This window comes from Somniosus microcephalus, chromosome 29 (genome assembly GCF_052327205.1).
Source record: "Somniosus microcephalus isolate GS21.2 chromosome 29, FLI_Smic_1.0, whole genome shotgun sequence".
Lineage (NCBI taxonomy): Eukaryota > Metazoa > Chordata > Chondrichthyes > Squaliformes > Somniosidae > Somniosus > Somniosus microcephalus.
The window spans coordinates 10,040,318-10,058,600 of record NC_141015.1 but is presented as its reverse complement, the minus strand read 5'-3'; the positions used below and the strand labels follow the sequence as shown (position 1 = coordinate 10,058,600).

General features: G+C 57.0%; 1 protein-coding gene across 1 annotated transcript in view; it reads left to right on the top strand.

Annotated features, from left to right (window-relative positions):
• LOC147098464 (fatty acid-binding protein, intestinal-like) overlaps positions 1 to 15,225 on the top strand; it is a 72,126-nt gene extending 56,901 nt beyond the window's left edge. Inside the window, exons 4-5 of the mRNA XM_085970148.1 lie at positions 1,397 to 1,507; positions 14,906 to 15,225. Coding sequence (XP_085826274.1) covers positions 1,397 to 1,507; positions 14,906 to 14,956 — 162 coding nt within the window. The 3' untranslated portion in view covers positions 14,957 to 15,225. The remainder of the gene's footprint in view (positions 1 to 1,396; positions 1,508 to 14,905) is intronic.
• Positions 15,226 to 18,283: the final 3,058 nt, after the last annotated feature.

The window sequence follows — 18,283 nt, the reverse complement described above, 5'->3', positions numbered from 1 at the left end:
AGATGAGGAGAAATTTCTTCACTCAGAGGGCGGTGAACCTGTGGAATTCTCTACCACAGAAGGCTGTGGAGGCCAAGTCACTGAATATATTTAAGCAGGGGATAGATAGATTTCTAGACACAAAAGGCATCAAGAGGTAGGGGGAGAGAGCGGGAATATGGTAATGAGATAGAGGATCAGCCATGATCATATTGAATGCTGGAGCAGGCTCGAAGGGCCGAATTGCCGACTCCTGCTCCTATTTTTCTATGTTTCTATGTTTCCCGCTGAGTTGGGCCTGGTAGGGATCTCAATGCTGCCTCTCACTTAGGTCTCATAACAAAACTTTAAATCGGATCCCAATAGAGCCATCTTGACCTGGCGTGCTTCTGTTCAAAAGGACCCCGCTGGCTTTGGGTCGGTGTCCTTGCTGCCCACTCAGTGAAGCAAGTATGATTGTGGCAGGTTAGCTCTCGCGGGCTCCAGACCAGGTCACTGACCTGGTTCAGGCTGGGCAGGTAGGGTTAAAATCGCGTACCCGAGGCCACGACTCCTGATGGTGTCCCTGTAATGAGGGCTGAACAGTGGCATCCCGCGGAGTTACTCACGAAAATCAGCGCACCTATTCTTTGCAATCTGCCGCAGCAAAACAATGAACCTAAATGTGACAGAGCTCATAACTGTCAGGAATGACCCAGATTTTGCCTCGCCTCGCCACCAGGGGGCACCATGAACTCTTAATTGTGTCCTTCTTTATTTCTAATTGTACTCACCTGTGCATTGTTATATGCCTGCTATTTAAGTGGTGCTCAGTTTATGTTCATTGCTCAGTCTTGAGTTTCACTGCCTTGTGATACCGCTTGCTGGCCTGTATCTGTGCTGTTGTTATTTTGTTTATTTCAAGTAAAGTCTATCTTTGTTTTTGCAACCTAACCTCTGCCTCAGTTTGCCTTACTGCAGTTGAGTTCACCAAGTTCCAGTCCTCACAATAACTGAAACTAGAAAATGCTGCAGATTAGCAGCAGGCTGTCAGTGTCTGAAAGAAAAAAAGAAAGACTTGCATTTATATAGCGCCTTTCACGACCACCGGACGTCACAAAGTGCTTTACAGTCAATGAAGTACTATTCGAAGTGGAGTGACTGTTGTAATGTGGGAATCGGAAGGGAAGGGATGGACTGAGAGTCTTAGTCAGAAATTCCTCATTTCCAGCAATTCACAGCTTTCCTTTGCTTGACACATTTATCCGCTGAGCTCTCTATTTGAGGGTAAATTTTGCTCCAAACCGCCGTCAGACAGTCGCAGGTAGCCGGTGAATATCAGGAAACAGCGATTCATCACCACCCCGAACCTATATCCTAGGCCCCAGGGTACATTACACAGGCAGCTCCTGGAATAATATCCTCTTATTGTTTTCAGGGGAAGTTCGTCTTGTCCAACCCGAACCGCTTAGATGGACATTTTAAGAAACTTTCTGACGGAAAGGACTTTAACATAACCAGAGAAGCTAACGGCGATACGTTGGTGCAGGTGGGTACCAGACAGAGCGGGAACGGCAGACACTGCACATCCCAGACAGAGCGGGAAAGGCAGACACTGCACATCCCAGACAGAGCGGGAAAGGCAGACACTGCACATCCCAGACAGAGCGGGAAAGGCAGACACTGCACATCCCAGACAGAGCAGGAATGGCAGACACTGCACATCCCAGACAGAGCGGGAAAGGCAGACACTGCACATCCCAGACAGAGCGGGAATGGCAGACACTGCACATCCCAGACAGAGCGGGAAAGGCAGACACTGCACATCCCAGACAGAGCGGGAAAGGCAGACACTGCACATCCCAGACAGAGCGGGAAAGGCAGACACTGCACATCCCAGACAGAGCGGAACGGCAGACACTGCACATCCCAGACAGAGCGGGAAAGACAAACACTGCACATCCCAGACAGAGCGGGAAAGACAAACACTGCACATCCCAGACAGAGCGGGAAAGGCAGACACTGCATATCACAGACAGAGCGGGAAAGGCAGACACTGCACATCCCAGACAGAGCGGGAAAGGCAGACACTGCACATCCCAGACAGAGCGGGAAAGGCAGACACTGCACATCCCAGACAGAGCGGGAAAGGCAGACATTGCACATCCCAGACAGAGCGGGAAAGGCAGACACTGAACATCCCAGACAGAGCGGGAAAGGCAGACATTGCACATCCCAGACAGAGCGGGAAAGGCAGACACTGCACATCCCAGACAGAGCGGAACGGCAGACACTGCACATCCCAGACAGAGCGGGAAAGGCAGACACTGCACATCCCAGACAGAGCGGGAACGGCAGACACTGCATATCACAGACAGAGCGGGAAAGGCAGACACTGCACATCCCAGACAGAGCGGGAAAGGCAGACACTGAACATCCCAGACAGAGCGGGAAAGGCAGACACTGAACATCCCAGACAGAGCGGGAAAGGCAGACACTGCACATCCCAGACAGAGCGGGAAAGGCAGACACTGCACATCCCAGACAGAGCGGGAAAGGCAGAGACTGCACATCCCAGACAGAGCGGGAAAGGCAGACACTGCACATCCCAGACAGAGCAGGAAAGGCAGAGACTGCACATCCCAGACAGAGCGGGAAAGGCAGACACTGAACATCCCAGACAGAGCGGGAAAGGCAGACACTGAACATCCCAGACAGAGCGGGAAAGGCAGACACTGCACATCCCAGACAGAGCGGGAAAGGCAGACACTGAACATCCCAGACAGAGCGGGAACGGCAGAGACTGCACATCCCAGACAGAGCGGGAAAGGCAGAGACTGCACATCCCAGACAGAGCGGGAAAGGCAGAGACTGCACATCCCAGACAGAGCGGGAAAGGCAGACACTGCACATTCCAGACAGAGCGGGAACGGCAGACTCTGCACATCCCAGACAGAGCGGGAAAGGCAGAGACTGCACATCCCAGACAGAGCGGGAAAGGCAGACACTGCACATCCCAGACAGAGCGGGAAAGGCAGACACTGCACATTCCAGACAGAGCGGGAACGGCAGACTCTGCACATCCCAGACAGAGCGGGAAAGGCAGACACTGCACATCCCAGACAGAGTGGGAACAGCAGACTCTGCACATCCCAGACAGAGCGGGAAAGGCAGACACTGCACATCCCAGACAGAGCGGGAAAGGCAGACACTGGGCATCCCAGACAGAACGGGAACGGCAGACACTGCACACTCCAGACAGAGCGGGAAAGGCAGACACTGAACATCCCAGACAGAGCGGGAAAGGCAGAGACTGCACATCCCAGACAGAGCGGGAACGGCAGACACTGCACATCCCAGACAGAGCGGGAAAGGCAGACATTGCACATCCCAGACAGAGCGGGAACAGCAGACTCTGCACATCCCAGACAGAGCGGGAAAGGCAGACACTGCACATCCCAGACAGAGCGGGAAAGGCAGACACTGGGCATCACAGACAGAGCGGGAAAGGCAGACACTGAACATCCCAGACAGAGCGGGAAAGGCAGACACTGGGCATCCCAGACAGAATGGGAACGGCAGACACTGCACACTCCAGACAGAGCGGGAAAGGCAGACACTGCACATCCCAGACAGAGCGGGAAAGGCAGACACTGCACATCCCAGACAGAGCGGGAACGGCAGACACTGCACATCCCAGACAGAGCGGGAACGGCAGACACTGCACATCCCAGACAGAGCGGGAAAGGCAGACATTGCACATCCCAGACAGAGCGGGAACAGCAGACTCTGCACATCCCAGACAGAGCGGGAAAGGCAGACACTGCACATCCCAGACAGAGCGGGAAAGGCAGACACTGGGCATCACAGACAGAGCGGGAAAGGCAGACACTGAACATCCCAGACAGAGCGGGAAAGGCAGACACTGGGCATCCCAGACAGAATGGGAACGGCAGACACTGCACACTCCAGACAGAGCGGGAAAGGCAGACACTGCACATCCCAGACAGAGCGGGAAAGGCAGACACTGCACATCCCAGACAGAGCGGGAACGGCAGACACTGCTCACCTAGGGAGAAAAACAGACTGGGAGTTTTAAAATTACTTTTTTCACTTATCAGTGTCAGGGCTGGGTAACGGGACACAAGCTAGCCTAGAAAGCTTGCAATAGTCCTGGTTCTAAGTCTATGCCATGAAAATAAATATGTTACCAAAGCTGGGGATTGGGGCTGGGGGGAGAGGCTGGAGATCGGGGCTGGGGGGAGGTGGAGATCGGGGCGGGGGAGGTGGAGATCGGGGCTGGGAGGAGAGGCTGGAGATCGGGGCTGGGGGGGGAGGTGGAGATCAGGGCTGGGGGAGAGGCTGGAGATCAGGGCTGGGGGGAGGTGGAGATCGGGGCTGGGGGAGCGGGTGGGGGTCGGGGCTGGGGGAGAGGGTGGGGATCGGGGCTGGGGGGAGGTGGAGATCGGGGCTGGGGGAGCGGGTGGGGGTCGGGGCTGGGGGAGAGGGTGGGGATCGGGGCTGGGGGGAGGTGGAGATCGGGGCTGGGGGGAGAGGCTGGAGATCGGGGCTGGGGGGGGAGGTGGAGATCGGGGCTGGGGGAGGTGGAGATCGGGGCTGGGGGGAGGTGGAGATCGGGGCTGGGGGAGGTGGAGATCGGGGCTGGGGGGAGGTGGAGATCGGGGCTAGGGGGAGGTGGAGATCGGGGCTAGGGGAGAGGCTGGAGATCGGGGCTGGGGGGAGGTGGAGATCGGGGCTAGGGGGAGGTGGAGATCGGGGCTGGGGGGAGGTGGAGATTGGGGCTGGGGGGAGGTGGAGATCGGGGCTGGGAGGAGAGGCTGGAGATCGGGGCTGGGGGGAGGTGGAGATCGGGGCTGGGGGGAGGTGGAGATCGGGGCTGGGGGGAGAGGCTGGAGATCGGGGCTGGGGGGGGAGGTGGAGATCGGGGCTGGGGGGAGGTGGAGATCGGGGCTGGGGGGAGGTGGAGATCGGGGCTGGGGGAGGTGGAGATCGGGGCTGGGGGGAGGTGGAGATCGGGGCTGGGGGGAGGTGGAGATCGGGGCTGAGGGGAGATGGAGATCGGGGCTGGGGTGGAGGTGGAGATCGGGGCTGGGGGGAGATGGAGATCGGGGCAGGGGTGGAGGTGGAGATCGGGGCTGGGGGAGGTGGAGATCGGGGCTGGGGGAGAGGCTGGAGATCGGGGCTGGGGGGAGGTGGAGATCGGGGCTGGGGGGGAGGTGGAGATCGGGGCTAGGGGGAGGTGGAGATCGGGGCTGGGGGGAGGTGGAGATCGGGGCTGGGGGGAGGTGGAGATCGGGGCTGGGGGGAGGTGGAGATCGGGGCTGGGGGGAGGTGGAGATCGGGGCTGGGGGGAGGTGGAGATCGGGGCTGGGGGGAGGTGGAGATCGGGGCTGGGGGGAGGTGGAGATCGGGGCTGGGGGGAGAGGCTGGAGATCGGGGCTGGGGGGGGAGGTGGAGATCGGGGCTGGGGGGAGGTGGAGATCGGGGCTGGGGGGAGGTGGAGATCGGGGCTGGGGGAGGTGGAGATCGGGGCTGGGGGGAGGTGGAGATCGGGGCTGGGGGGAGGTGGAGATCGGGGCTGAGGGGAGATGGAGATCGGGGCTGGGGTGGAGGTGGAGATCGGGGCTGGGGGGAGATGGAGATCGGGGCAGGGGTGGAGGTGGAGATCGGGGCTGGGGGAGGTGGAGATCGGGGCTGGGGGAGAGGCTGGAGATCGGGGCTGGGGGGAGGTGGAGATCGGGGCTGGGGGGGAGGTGGAGATCGGGGCTAGGGGGAGGTGGAGATCGGGGCTGGGGGGAGGTGGAGATCGGGGCTGGGGGGAGGTGGAGATCGGGGCTGGGGGGAGGTGGAGATCGGGGCTGGGGGGAGGTGGAGATCGGGGCTGGGGGGAGGTGGAGATCGGGGCTGGGGGGAGGTGGAGATCGGGGCTGGGGGGAGGTGGAGATCGGGGCTGGGGGGGTAGGTGGAGATCGGGGCTAGGGGGAGGTGGAGATCGGGGCTGGGGTGGAGGTGGAGATCGGGGCTAGGGGGAGGTGGAGATCGGGGCTGGGGGGAGGTGGAGATCGGGGCTGGGGGGGGAGGTGGAGATCGGGGCTAGGGGGAGGTGGAGATCGGGGCTGGGGTGGAGGTGGAGATCGGGGCTAGGGGGAGGTGGAGATCGGGGCTGGGGTGGAGGTGGAGATCGGGGCTAGGGGGAGGTGGAGATCGGGGCTGGGGGGGGAGGTGGAGATCGGGGCTAGGGGGAGGTGGAGATCGGGGCTGGGGTGGAGGTGGAGATCGGGGCTGGGGTGGAGGTGGAGATCGGGGCTAGGGGGAGGTGGAGATCGGGGCTGGGGGGAGGTGGAGATCGGGGCTGGGGGAGGTGGAGATCGGGGCTGGGGGGAGGTGGAGATCGGGGCTAGGGGGAGGTGGAGATCGGGGCTGGGGGGAGGTGGAGATCGGGGCTGGGGGGAGGTGGAGATCGGGGCTAGGGGGAGGTGGAGATCGGGGCTAGGGGGAGGTGGAGATCGGGGCTGGGGGGAGGTGGAGATCGGGGCTAGGGGGAGGTGGAGATCGGGGCTGGGGGTAGAGGCTGGAGATCGAGGCTGGGGGAGAGGCTGGAGATCGGGGCTGGGGGAAGGCAGGCGATAGGGTCTGGGGGGGAGAGGCCGAAGCCTACCTTGAGGGGAGCGCTCCTGCTCCTCCTGGCCCACAAGCAGTGCTGGAACAGTCACTTAGCTTCTGGAGCCGGCAGCTCCCGCCTCCGTTTCACTGCCGAGTTTCCCGACCCCTGGGAAACCCATGCAGCTCCCAATTGAAACCCAATTTGAATATGTTAATGAAGTGTCCCGCCTCTCCACAGTGGGACACTTGGACGCCCCGATATCCACCGGCATAAAAATTGTGGGGTGCACGGCGGGTTGGGGTCGCGTTCTGCGCATTTCACGTTTTACCCCCATCTCCCCTCCATTTTGGGGCTGGGGGGGGCTGGTTAATATCGAGGCCATGGACTTTGCACATTAAGCAGCAGATATAAAGAATGTTCCTCAATTGCATGAGAAAAAAAATCAAAACAGGGAGAATCAAAATGGTGAAGTGATGAAATTAGTTCTGAATTTCTGGGACTATTCACTCAATGAAAAAGTTTAATTTAAAATGACGCAGTCAGGTTCATATTAAGCCATTTCACATTTCACAATTACTCACTGGCTCATCATAAAAAAAAAACCAAAAGTAACCTTCAGATAATCAACAAAGCACCCAGATCATCATTTGACCTCAACTCTCTCACATCCCACTCTTTCCCCTCACCATATCCCTGTCCAGGTGGCACGCCACGCTCTTCACACACACACTGTACCCCATCCAACTCCCCACCCTCACACACTGTACCCCATCCAACTCCCCACCCTCACACACACTGTACCCCATCCAGCTCCCCACCCTCACACACACTGTACCCCATCCAACTCCCCACCCTCACACACTGTACCCCATCCAACTCCCCAGCCTCACACACACTGTACCCCATCCAGCTCCCCACACTCACACACACTGTACCCCATCCAACTCCCCACCCTCACACACTGTGCCCCATCCAACTCCCCACCCTCACACACACTGTACCCCATCCAACTCCCCACCCTCACACACACTGTACCCCATCCAACTCCCCACCCTCACACACACTGTACCCCATCCAACTCCCCACCCTCACACACACTGTACCCCATCCAACTCCCCACCCTCACACACACTGTACCCCATCCAACTCCCCACCCTCACACACTGTACCCCATCCAGCTCCCCACCCTCACACACACTGTACCCCATCCAACTCCCCACCCTCACACACACTGTACCCCATCCAACTCCCCACCCTCACACACACTGTACCCCATCCAACTCCCCACCCTCACACACATTGTACCCCATCCAACTCCCCACCCTCACACACACTGTACCCCATCCAACTCCCCACCCTCACACACACTGTACCCCATCCAACTCCCCACCCTCACACACACTGTACCCCATCCAACTCCCCATCCTCACACACACTGTACCCCATCCAACTCCCCACCCTCACACACATTGTACCCCATCCAGCTCCCCACCCTCACACACACTGTACCCCATCCAACTCCCCACCCTCACACACACTGTACCCCATCCAACTCCCCACCCTCACACACATTGTACCCCATCCAGCTCCCCACCCTCACACACACTGTACCCCATCCAACTCCCCACCCTCACACACTGTACCCCATCCAACTCCCCACCCTCACACACACTGTACCCCATCCAACTCCCTACCCTCACACACACTGTACCCCATCCAACTCCCCACCCTCACACACACTGTACCCCATCCAACTCCCCATCCTCACACACACTGTACCCCATCCAACTCCCCACCCTCACACACACTGTACCCCATCCAACTCCCCACCCTCACACACATTGTACCCCATCCAACTCCCCACCCTCACACACACTGTACCCCATCCAACTCCCTACCCTCACACACACTGTACCCCATCCAACTCCCCACCCTCACACACACTGTACCCCATCCAACTCCCCATCCTCACACACACTGTACCCCATCCAACTCCCCACCCTCACACACACTGTACCCCATCCAACTCCCCACCCTCACACACACTGTACCCCATCCAACTCCCCACCCTCACACACATTGTACCCCATCCAACTCCCCACCCTCACACACACTGTACCCCATCCAACTCCCCACCCTCACACACACTGTACCCCATCCAACTCCCCACCCTCACACACACTGTACCCCATCCAACTCCCCACCCTCACACACACACTGTACCCCGTCCAACTCCCCACCCCCACACACACTGTACCCCATCCAACTCCCCACCCTCACACACTGTACCCCATCCAACTCCCCACCCTCACACACACTGTACCCCATCCAACTCCCCACCCTCACACACACTGTACCCCATCCAACTCCCCACCCTCACACACACACTGTACCCCGTCCAACTCCCCACCCCCACACACACTGTACCCCATCCAACTCCCCACCCTCACACACTGTACCCCATCCAACTCCCCACCCCCACACACACTGTACCCCATCCAACTCCCCACCCTCACACACTGTACCCCATCCAACTCCCCACCCTCACACACACTGTACCCCATCCAACTCCCCACCCTCTCACACACTGTACCCCATCCAACTCCCCACCCTCACACACTCTGTACCCCATCCAACTCCCCACCCTCACACACACTGTACCCCATCCAACTCCCCAACCTCACACACACACTGTACCCCATCCAACTCCCCACCCTCACACACACACTGTACCCCATCCAACTCCCCACCCTCACACACACACTGTACCCCATCCAACTCCCCACCCTCACACACACTGTACCCCATCCAACTCCCCACCCTCACACACACTGTACCCCATCCAACTCCCCACCCTCACACACACTGTACCCCATCCAACTCCCCACCCTCTCACACACTGTACCCCATCCAACTCCCCACCCTCACACACACTGTACCCCATCCAACTCCCCACCCTCACACACTGTACCCCATCCAACTCCCCACCCTCACACACACTGTACCCCATCCAACTCCCCACCCTCACACACACTGTACCCCATCCAACTCCCCACCCTCACACACACTGTACCCCATCCAACTCCCCACCCTCACACACTGTACCCCATCCAACTCCCCACCCTCACACACTGTACCCCATCTAACTCCCCACCCTCACACACACTGTACCCCATCCAACTCCCCACCCTCACACACACTGTACCCCATCCAACTCCCCACCCTCACACACACTGTACCCCATCCAACTCCCCACCCTCACACACACTGTACCCCATCCAACTCCCCACCCTCACACACACTGTACCCCATCCAACTCCCCACCCTCACACACTCTGTACCCCATCCAACTCCCCACCCTCACACACACTGTACCCCATCCAACTCCCCACCCTCACACACACTGTACCTCATCCAACTCCCCACCCTCACACACACTGTACCCCATCCAACTCCCCACCCTCACACACACTGTACCCCATCCAACTCCCCACCCTCACACACACTGTACCCCATCCAACTCCCCACCCTCACACACACTGTACCCCATCCAGCTCCCCACCCTCACACACACTGTACCCCATCCAACTCCCCACCCTCACACACTGTACCCCATCCAACTCCCCTCCCTCACACACACTGTACCCCATCCAACTCCCCACCCTCACACACACTGTACCCCATCCAACTCCCCACCCTCACACACACTGTACCCCATCCAACTCCCCACCCTCACACACACTGTACCCCATCCAACTCCCCACCCTCACACACACTGTACCCCATCCAGCTCCCCATCCTCACACACACTGTACCCCATCCAACTCCCCACCCTCACACACACACTGTACCCCATCCAACTCCCCACCCTCACACACACACTGTACCCCATCCAACTCCCCACCCTCACACACACTGTACCCCATCCAACTCCCCACCCTTACACACACTGTACCCCATCCAACTCCCCACCCTCACACACACTGTACCCCATCCAACTCCCCACCCTCACACACACTGTACCCCATCCAACTCCCCACCCTCACACACACTGTACCCCATCCAACTCCCCACCCTCACACACACTGTACCCCATCCAGCTCCCCACCCTCACACACTCTGTACCCCATCCAACTCCCCACCCTCACACACACTGTACCCCATCCAACTCCCCTCCCTCACACACTCTGTACCCCATCCAACTCCCCACCCTCACACACTCTGTACCCCATCCAACTCCCCACTCTCACACACACTGTACCCCATCCAACTCCCCTCCCTCACACACACTGTACCCCATCCAGCTCCCCCCCCTCACACACTCTGTACCCCATCCAACTCCCCACCCTCACACACACTGTACCCCATCCAACTCCCCACCCTCACACGCACTGTACCCCATCCAACTCCCCACCCTCACACACACTGTACCCCATCCAACTCCCCACCCTCACACACACTGTACCCCATCCAACTCCCCACCCTCACACACTGTACCCCATCCAACTCCCCACCCTCACACACTGTACCCCATCTAACTCCCCACCCTCACACACACTGTACCCCATCCAACTCCCCACCCTCACACACACTGTACCCCATCCAACTCCCCACCCTCACACACACTGTACCCCATCCAACTCCCCACCCTCACACACACTGTACCCCATCCAACTCCCCACCCTCACACACACTGTACCCCATCCAACTCCCCACCCTCACACACTCTGTACCCCATCCAACTCCCCACCCTCACACACACTGTACCCCATCCAACTCCCCACCCTCACACACACTGTACCTCATCCAACTCCCCACCCTCACACACACTGTACCCCATCCAACTCCCCACCCTCACACACACTGTACCCCATCCAACTCCCCACCCTCACACACACTGTACCCCATCCAACTCCCCACCCTCACACACACTGTACCCCATCCAGCTCCCCACCCTCACACACACTGTACCCCATCCAACTCCCCACCCTCACACACTGTACCCCATCCAACTCCCCTCCCTCACACACACTGTACCCCATCCAACTCCCCACCCTCACACACACACTGTACCCCATCCAACTCCCCACCCTCACACACACTGTACCCCATCCAACTCCCCACCCTCACACACACTGTACCCCATCCAACTCCCCACCCTTACACACACTGTACCCCATCCAACTCCCCACCCTCACACACACTGTACCCCATCCAACTCCCCACCCTCACACACACTGTACCCCATCCAACTCCCCACCCTCACACATACACTGTACCCCATCCAACTCCCCACCCTCACACACTGTACCCCATCCAACTCCCCACCCTCACACACACTGTACCCCATCCAACTCCCCACCCTCACACACACTGTACCCCATCCAACTCCCCACCCTCACACACACACTGTACCCCATCCAACTCCCCACCCTCACACACACTGTACCCCATCCAACTCCCCTCCCTCACACACACTGTACCCCATCCAACTCCCCACCCTCACACACACTGTACCCCATCCAGCTCCCCACCCTCACACACTCTGTACCCCATCCAACTCCCCACCCTCACACACACTGTACCCCATCCAACTCCCCACCCTCACACACACTGTACCCCATCCAACTCCCCACCCTCACACACACTGTACCCCATCCAACTCCCCACCCTCACACACACTGTACCCCATCCAGCTCCCCACCCTCACACACTCTGTACCCCATCCAACTCCCCACCCTTACACACACTGTACCCCATCCAACTCCCCTCCCTCACACACTCTGTACCCCATCCAACTCCCCACCCTCACACACTCTGTACCCCATCCAACTCCCCACTCTCACACACACTGTACCCCATCCAACTCCCCTCCCTCACACACACTGTACCCCATCCAGCTCCCCCCCCTCACACACTCTGTACCCCATCCAACTCCCCACCCTCACACACACTGTACCCCATCCAACTCCCCACCCTCACACGCACTGTACCCCATCCAACTCCCCACCCTCACACACACTGTACCCCATCCAACTCCCCACCCTCACACACACTGTTCCCCATCCAACTCCCCACCCTCACACACACTGTACCCCATCCAACTCCCCACCCTCACACACACTGTACCCCATCCAGCTCCCCACCCTCACACACACTGTACCCCATCCAACTCCCCACCCTCACACACACTGTACCCCATCCAACTCCCCACCCTCACACACACTGTACCCCATCCAGCTCCCCACCCTCACACACACTGTACCCCATCCAACTCCCCACCCTCACACACTGTACCCCATCCAGCTCCCCACCCTCACACACACTGTACCCCATCCAACTCCCCACCCTCACACACTGTACTCCATCCAGCTCCCCACCCTCACACACACTGTACCCCATCCAACTCCCCACCCTCACACACACTGTACCCCATCCAACTCCCCACCCTCACACACTGTACCCCATCCAACTCCCCAGCCTCACACACACTGTACCCCATCCAACTCCCCACCCTCACACACACTGTACCCCATCCAACTCCCCACCCTCACACACACTGTACCCCATCCAACTCCCCACCCTCACACACACTGTACCCCATCCAACTCCCCACCCTCACACACACTGTACCCCATCCAACTCCCCACCCTCACACACACACTGTACCCCATCCAACTCCCCACCCTCACACACACACTGTACCCCATCCAACTCCCCACCCTCACACACACTGTACCCCATCCAACTCCCCACCCTCACACACACTGTACCCCATCCAACTCCCCACCCTCACACACACTGTACCCCATCCAACTCCCCACCCTCACACAAACTGTACCCCATCCAACTCCCCACCCTCACACACACTCTGTACCCCATCCAACTCCCCACCCTCACACACACTGTACCCCATCCAACTCCCCACCCTCACACACACTGTACCCCATCCAGCTCCCCACCCTCACACACACTGTACCCCATCCAACTCCCCACCCTCACACACACTGTACCCCATCCAACTCCCCACCCTCACACACACTGTACCCCATCCAGCTCCCCACCCTCACACACACTGTACCCCATCTAACTCCCCACCCTCACACACACTGTACCCCATCCAACTCCCCACCCTCTCACACACTGTACCCCATCCAACTCCCCACCCTCACACACACACTGTACCCCATCCAACTCCCTACCCTCACACACACACTGTACCCCATCCAACTCCCCACCCTCAAACACACACTGTACCCCATCTAACTCCCCACCCTCACACACACTGTACCCCATCCAACTCCCCACCCTCTCACACACTGTACCCCATCCAACTCCCCACCCTCACACACTCTGTACCCCATCCAACTCCCCACCCTCACACACACACTGTACCCCATCCAACTCCCCACCCTCACACACACACTGTACCCCATCCAACTCCCCACCCTCACACACACACTGTACCCCATCCAACTCCCCACCCTCACACACACTGTACCCCATCCAACTCCCCACCCTCACACACACACTGTACCCCATCCAACTCCCCACCCTCACACACACACTGTACCCCATCCAACTCCCCACCCTCACACACACTGTACCCCATCCAACTCCCCACCCTCACACACACACTGTACCCCATCCAACTCCCCACCCTCACACACACTGTACCCCATCCAACTCCCCACCCTCACACACACTGTACCCCATCCAACTCCCCACCCTCACACACACACTGTACCCCATCCAACTCCCCACCCTCACACACACTGTACCCCATCCAACTCCCCACCCTTACACACACTGTACCCCATCCAACTCCCCACCCTCACACACACACTGTACCCCATCCAACTCCTCACCCTCACACACACTGTACCCCATCCAGCTCCTCACCCTCACACACACTGTACCCCATCCAACTCCCACTTTGTTACAGAGACACACTGTCCTTCTCCAACCCTTCCAGTTTATGCTGGCAATCTCTCCCTCCTTCCCCAAACTTGTACTGCCAGCTTTTCCCCCTCCCTTCATTACCTCCCCTGCATTTGCCCACTCCCCCCTCCCCTTCATTGTCATTCATTCCCCTTTTCCTGTCAGGCCCATTCCTACCCACATTATCCTGCACATTTTGACACAGCCCCTCCAGTAATTTCTTCATCTGTGAGCCTGCAGTTAGTTGGCTGACTATTCATTCATGGAGGGCATGCTTCAGAGCCCATCCATTAGCACTCTGGGTGCTGTTGACACCCACTCAGACTTTGGGGAACTGCATCCTATTTCTAACTGTTTGAACATCCTTTTCTCCAAATTTAGACCATTACGATCGATGGAGCGGAAGCCAAAAGAATCTTCAAGCGACAGTGAAACATTATGATATTGTCGACCTCCCAGATCCAGCAAGATTTAGTATTATGTCCTGATATGTTGATATAAATTCAATATGTAATACAGAACCAATATAATACTTCATATTAGAGCTGATTATAAGCAGTCCCTGTTAAAACAGATTATACAAGCTGATATCTCAATATGCAAGTTTTAATGGATGATGCAATATGTTGTAATCGATGATGGATTCATGACATTATACTAAATGGGGAGACTGGACTTCCCATTAAACCAATAAAAGGTTACGAGAAGAAAAGCCAATGTAGCTTCATTGTTCTTCCAAAAACTGTCAGTCTTGGCTCAGTTTTGCCTCTGAGTTCAGAGTCTGCTCCAGCGGTTTGAGCAGATGTTGTAGTTTCAAGGGAGAGCTGCATCGCTGGATGTGGCGTTAAACCGAGGCCCTGTCTGATCTCTCAGGTGGACCTCAAAGATTCCATTGCGCTATTGGAAGAGGAGCAGATGAGGTTTCCTTGGCCAACCGTTATTCCTCAGCATCAAAGCAGGTTATCTGGTCATGTATCTCATTGCTGTTTGTGGGATCCTGCTGTGTAGAAGTTGGATGCCGCTTTTCCTGCATCACAACACTTCAAAAGTACTTCACCAGCTGGAGCTTGACTCACGTACCCAAAGAGAGAGACTCGAGGACCGTCCTAAATTTGTCTTAATTGGAATAACTCCAGCGAGTTGCGGGCGCCAATCGGACGCCCCGATGCAGTTCACCAGTCCGTGCTCAGATGCCAAGCCACCCTCCTGGCTCCATGTTAAGGGTTGGCTTTCCAACTCTAGTTGTACGTATTCCTGGAGGTATCGTCATGTGACCTCTCGCCTCCACATGCTCGCCATTGGTTGCCCGGCGTGTCCATCACCACGGCGCCCTGCCTTCCCACGGCCAACTGGAAAGCAATTCTCTTCGTTACCCAATTAGATTATTCTGGCTGTCAGTCAAACAGCCTTTTTTCCATCTCCAGTATTTTTATAACAAATAAATTGAAGTGTTCAAAACAATGGAGAAAAAGAAATGTGTTTAATGCTCCATGGTTTTTCTCCTGGGTTGCTGTCAGCTGTGTCTCCGAGATCGATCTTTGATTCCCTGAGATTAGAACTAGGGGGCATAATCTTAGAATAAGGGGCTGCCCTTTCAAAACTGAGATGAGGAGAAACTTCTTCACTCAGAGGGTAGTAAATCTATGGAATTTGCTACCCCAGAGAGCTGTGGAAGCTGCGACATTAAATAGATTTAAAACGGAGATAGACATTGTCCTAGCAGATAAGGGAATTAGGGGTTATGGGGAGCGGGCAGGGAAGTGGACGTGAGTCTAGGTTCGGATCAGCCATGATCCTATTGAATGGCGGAGCGGGCCCGAGGGGCCGTATGGCCTACTCCTGCTCCTACTTCTTATGCTCTTATGTTCCAGGTCAATCCTGGAGGGTAGGCAGCCCGAGTTAAGGACCCTAGTTAGACTGCTGCAGAGCCTAGAAAACCTGCGCAGTGCAAGCTCCAACTACATTAAACACAATTCCTGGAAATGGATTGAGGACCCTCATTTCAATATAGCTGGGCGCCAGGGCCTTGGCGAAAAGGGCACGGGTCGTCTCGTCACTCTGCTAAATTCACCATCGCTGTGTCTATTTTAAGCCCATAAGACAGGGGCAACAATGTTCAATTTCACCCCCATTGTGCTCTACAACCCAACTGTTATACAACGACATATCCTCCGACTCTGGGAGCGCTGCCAGGGGACAGCTGCAAGTATTGAATAAAATGTGGTCCCATTGCACCCGTGGAGCATTCCTGGGTCTCCATTCGTTCAAACATCATAGAATTCAGAGCGGGCAATGCAGGATGTTGAAGAGTGAAGGCCCTGCCACAGAATCTGCAATTCCCTACATGATGAGCCATTGTACAGGCCAGATGCTTCACCAGTAACCAGCAGCAGATTGTGACTTCGGCTGGTGCATGGTACAGCCCTGTGAAACCCTGTGCAACTCTGTGCAGTCTTGTGCAGCCCTGTGCAGGCTTGTGCAACTCTGTGCAGTCCTGTGCAGTCTTGTGCAACCCTGTGCAACTCTGTGCAGCCTTATGCAACTCTGTACAGTCCTGTGCAGTCTTGTGCAACCCTCTGCAACTCTGTGCAGTCCTGTGCTGTCTTGTGCAGCCCTGTGCAACTCTGTGCAGCCCTGTGCAGTCCTGTGCAACTCTGTACAGTCTTGTGCAACCCTGGGCAGTCTTGTGCAACGCTGTGCAACTCTGTGCAGTCTTGTGCAACTCTGTGCAGTCCTGTGTAGTCTTGTGCAGCCCTGTTCAGTCCTGTGCAAACCTGTGCAGTCCTGTGCAGCCCTGTGCAACTCTGTGCAGTCCTTTGCAGCCCTGTGCAGTCCTGTGCAACTCTGTGCAGTCCTGTGCAACCCTGTGCAACTCTGTGCAGTCCTGTGCAACCCTGTGCAACTCTGTGCAGTCCTTTGCAACCCTGTGCAGTCCTGTGCAACCCTGTGCAACTCTGTGCAGCCCTGTGCACTCCTTTGCAACCCCGTACAACTCTGTACAGTCCTGTGCAAACCTGTGCAACTCTGCGCAATCCTGTGCAGTCTTGTGCAGCCCTCTGCAGCCCTGTGCAACTCTGTGCAGTCTTGTGCAGCCCTGTGCAGTCCTGTGCAACTCTGTGCAGCCCTGTGCAGTCCTGTGCAACTCTGTGCAGTCCTGTGCAGTCTTGTGCAGCCCTGTGCAGTCTTTTGCAACTCTGTGCAGTCCTGTGCAGTCTTGTGCAACCCTGTGCAACTCTGTGCAGTCTTGTGCAACTCTGTGCAGTCCTGTGTAGTCTTGTGCGACCCTCTGCAACTCTGTGCAGTCATGTGCAGTCTTGTGCAGCCCTGTGCAACTCTGTGCAGCCCTGTGCAGTCCTGTGCAACTCTGTGCTGTCTTGTGCAGCCCTGTGCAACTCTGTGCAGCCCTGTGCAGTCCTGTGCAACTCTGTACAGTCTTGTGCAGCCCTGGGCAGTCTTGTGTGTTGTGTATGTAATATGTGTGCTACTTTGAACCTATGGACAGGACTGCACTACTTGTTGGGCGTAGTGATACGCAGTACCACTCCTGGCCATAGGGGTATAAATAGTACTGTGGGTACTGATCTCCCCTCAGTTCCCGCCTGTGGGCATGAAGTAAAGACCTATGTATAGTCCCTACCTCCAACCAGTAAAGACCTGTTTGAGTTATACGTTTAAGTCTTTGTGTTAATTGTTCAATACAATACACATACTTAACACTGGCGACGAGGATGGTTCTTACCCTGCGGCAGTTGAAGAGAG